The sequence below is a fragment of the Atta cephalotes genome (genome assembly GCF_000143395.1).
Source record: "Atta cephalotes unplaced genomic scaffold scaffold00614, whole genome shotgun sequence".
Lineage (NCBI taxonomy): Eukaryota > Metazoa > Arthropoda > Insecta > Hymenoptera > Formicidae > Atta > Atta cephalotes.
Window position 1 is genome coordinate 1 of NW_012130678.1, and position 4004 is coordinate 4004.

The following is a 4004-nucleotide window of genomic DNA, read 5'->3' on the forward strand; positions in this document are numbered from 1 at the left end:
TTCTCTCTCTCTCTCTCTCCTCCTCCTCTCTCTCTCTCTCTCTCTCTCTCTCTCTCTTTCTCCTCTCCCCCCCCCTCTCTCTCGACCGGGGTTTACGCCCGGAAATAAGATTTCATCGCGAATTTGACCCGTCCCAGCAAGACTGCCAGTGAGTTGAGCAACTAAAATTAATTAGACACGTCGAAATAGATCATCTTCTGTGTCCATGCGGATCAATACATTCTTGGAGATACGAGCGCGAGGATTAACGCAACTTTTTCAAATTTGCATAATGTCGAATTTCCGTCATTTCCTTTATTTAAATGTTGAATTAAATCGCGGGTATTCACAGGTATTTCTGTGTTTCTGGGCACGCCAATCGCGGGAGCGAGCGACAGCGCGAATGAATGATAAAATTTTAAGAATATCCATACAATTTCGATTCGTTAAAAAAATATATATACACTCAAGAAAGATCCAAGTAGAACGAAAAGTCATAATAGTATCAAAATTGCGTCAAAATGATTTCAAAACGATTATTACTCGCACTTATATTTTTCGATCAGTCATGATTCATTTTAATGTCATTTTGACGTTATCGTAACCCAAAAAATAATGATAATATCGTAACCAAGTTCTACTTGGAAGTTCTTTTTTCACGCAAACTCTTCCGCAAGATCGTCGAGATCCTCGTTCCAGAGTCGCGTATGTGACTCATCTCATTACGAATACGGCTAATATCGGCGCTCATAACTGAGTTATCGCTTGGCGGAAAACAGCATACTCTCGCCGTTTATTACATACTTTTCGTTCGTGTTTCCGATGCGGCTCCGTGACTTTTCCTGCGTATCTCTTGTAACTCATATATTTCTCCTATGCACGACACAGGGATTGCCCCGGGGTCGGCACGTCCTCCGGGCCGACCGGCAAGGAGGTTTCCTATCACGGGAACGTAGGTGGAACCAGCGTGGGATATAAGCCGCCACCGCAGCACAGCCCACAGACGAGGGGTCCACCGCCGCACTTTCCCCAGGAGCCGGTAGGTCCGCCAGCCAACTCCCCGCCGTTGCACATCAATATCTGTGGACAGGTAAACGCCTCTCTCTCTCTCTTTCTCTCCCCCCTCCTCTTCTTCCCTCTCTCTCTTCCTCCTTTCCAAGAAGGTCGCTTAATTGCAATGACCACTATGATTTCAGGACAATACAATGCGTGGCCCTATATTGAACATAAGTCCTGGCCTCGGAGCTAGCGGAGTAGACATGGAGTATCGCAGGAATTCTCAAGGTACGGCTTCTTCAATCGTTTATCCGTAACGAAAGTTTCTTCTTCGGATCCGCATGCGATTTTTTTCGCTTTTCCTTTCTTGTCGCGTTAGTTTGATTTGGCAAAAGTAGTTCTTACAAATAGTCTTTCGTTCCACGTCCATGCGGATCAATACATTCTTGAAGGTATGAGCGCGAGGATTAATGCGATTCTTTCAAATTTACATAACGTTGAATTTCTGTCATTTCCTTCATTTAAACGTCGAATTAAATCGCATAGTATTTCTGTGTTCCTGGTACGTCAACCGCAGGCGCTAATGACAGCGCGAATGAACGATAAAATTTTAAGAATATCCATATAATTCCGATTCGTTAAAAAAAATACATGCAAAATTTTCGTGGAATGCACGCACACGCATAATGATCAGTTGTTGCGGGGAAAATTACATAAATAGACAATAAATTTCTGCTTTTAGCCACAAATCAGCTACCTCTGAGCCCCGTGCAGATTCAACCGTCGCCGCCTTACTACAGACAGCCTAGTCAGGATGACGGTAGAAAAGTAAGTGATTATTTTGTTTTGCGCATTTGTGACGACAGATAAAATGATATTTCAGTATTAATACAATCATTTGTATTATATGTTTTTTGTCGAAGTTGTGCAAAAAGAACTCGATACATCATAAGAATTGACTAAAAACTCTGATTAAATAAATTGTATATATTATATTATATTATATAATACTCAAGAGTTTCAATAATTTAAAAATAGGTTTTTGAGTTTCTTAAGTCTTTGAGTTTATAATGTTTTTCTTTTCTTTATAAGAGAATTGTATGTTTCTTATTGTTCTTAATGAAATCTAGAAAAACCGAGTACTGGATTTACATCAGTACGAAGTTTTATTTTACAATAAGTTTATTTTGCTTATAATGTGATTGCTTAACGCATTCAATCTCGATTACTTCACTAATTAAAATCAATACAAGTTCTTTAAGATTCTGTCAGCAAACTGAGCTTTTCCCTAATCAACACATTTGGAGTGAGTGAAATGAAGGATGTATCTATAAGGATGTATAAGCGATACAGAGCACGATGTTTTTTTAGAGCGAATCGCCATCGAGGAAACGTCGCCGAATATCTCGTAACGGTGCCGTGTCTGGAATAGAAGTTCGGGAAACGACACCTCCAGCACCGACGCCACCCTTGCACACAACTCCGCCGCCTTGGGAATTCGGGGGTGCGCCACAACGACGCTCGCCTCGCAATCATATATCCACTCGCGGCAGTCCAACGGTTAGGAATCGTTATCAGCGATACACGGAATCATTAGGTTTCTCTTATCCGTTTCTGCCAGGACATAATCCTCATCAGAACATTCACAATTCCCATCATGGCCTTCACAATTCGCACCACAATATCCACGGTTCCCATCCTCATAGTTTACACAATTCCCACCACAACATCCACAATGCACATCAGGCACATCCTCATCCACACCCGGCGGCTGGTGGTACTGGACATCATCCCACGCAGGGTGCAAACGCGCCCGTGGTCGTCGACGTAGGTCAAGTCGGCGTGTCTGGCTTAGGAGTCGCCGTTAGTGGAGAGCCACTGTGGCATCCACAAGCGACTGGTTACAGAATTCCATGTCAGCTTCACAGTCTATATACACCTCACGGAACGCATCCGTTCGGACACTCGTGCCAGGTAAGTCGACAATAAGTTTGCCCATTATGAATGATCGAGAGAATGAGTTTTATTTTTTGCTGGACAATTTTTTATTCTTACTGCATTATATCTTCGATCAATGTATTTTTATAAAATAAATCCTATTTTATTGTATGTATTGTTTAGGTGACGCATCATCACAGTCATTATTCCGCTGCTCATCCAACACATCCAAATCACGGAATTGTTAGTTCTTTGGTGGGTGCTGCTCCTAGAGGATACGCGCCACCTGCTGGTGGTGTCGCAGGGCTACATACTGCAGGTCCACCGCCCGTCCACACTGATTATACCACGCATCATCAATTGTCTCAGCAGGTGAACTATGTCCTAAAACAATTTTTAATCTTAACTCTAGAATGACGCGCGCGCGCGCCCACACACACACACACACACACACACACACACACACATGCGCGCGCGCGCGCATCAAATGTTTATTTTCTTCTCATAAAATTTTGAGAATTTTTAAAGAATTTTTTAACACCGTATTTTCTCATGTTGGTAAAAATAGTTGTCAATAAGAAAATGCAGTGCTAAAAAGTTGATGAAAAATTCTGAAAAAGTTCTTAGAGCTCTATGAGAAGAAAAACAATTTTTTCTCTTACTATTTTTCTGTAAAATTGATAGTATTTGAATAAAAAATTATTGAAGATCAATCACATTTGAGAATTTTTAGTTAATTAATATCTTGTTAACTATTGCGAAAATTGCAAAATGATAAAGAATGTCGACTCAATTTAGTCCATTTTGTCTACACGAGTACTTTGTCAAAACTTATCGGACACTCTGTATTATTATTAATAAAAAAGGTACAATAAGAAAATGAATTTTTAAGAAGCATTTTTTTTCAAAAATTTGTTTGTTGAAAAAAGTAAGATAAAAGGTATCCTAAATAATGCTCTGAAAACTAGAAATATTAAAAGAAAAAAAATTTGTCAAACGTTTCAAAAAATGTGCAACACACTCTTAAATATGGCATATCCAGTAAGAATTTTGTTTGTTATTATTAAAAGATCATTTGTTGATATTAACAT

The 4004-nt window shown here is 40.0% G+C and overlaps 1 protein-coding gene across 1 annotated transcript; it reads left to right on the plus strand.

The window, feature by feature from the left end:
* Nucleotides 1-867: 867 nt before the first annotated feature.
* On the plus strand, nt 868-3285 carry LOC105625276 (cyclic AMP-responsive element-binding protein 5-like; the record flags this gene model as incomplete). The annotated part of the gene is made up of 5 exons (XM_012206615.1): nt 868-1069; nt 1176-1263; nt 1718-1803; nt 2347-2949; nt 3097-3285. Coding segments are annotated over 5 exons (1168 nt in total), but the record flags the coding sequence as incomplete, so codon positions are not given.
* Between the last annotated feature and the right edge of the window lie 719 nt (nt 3286-4004).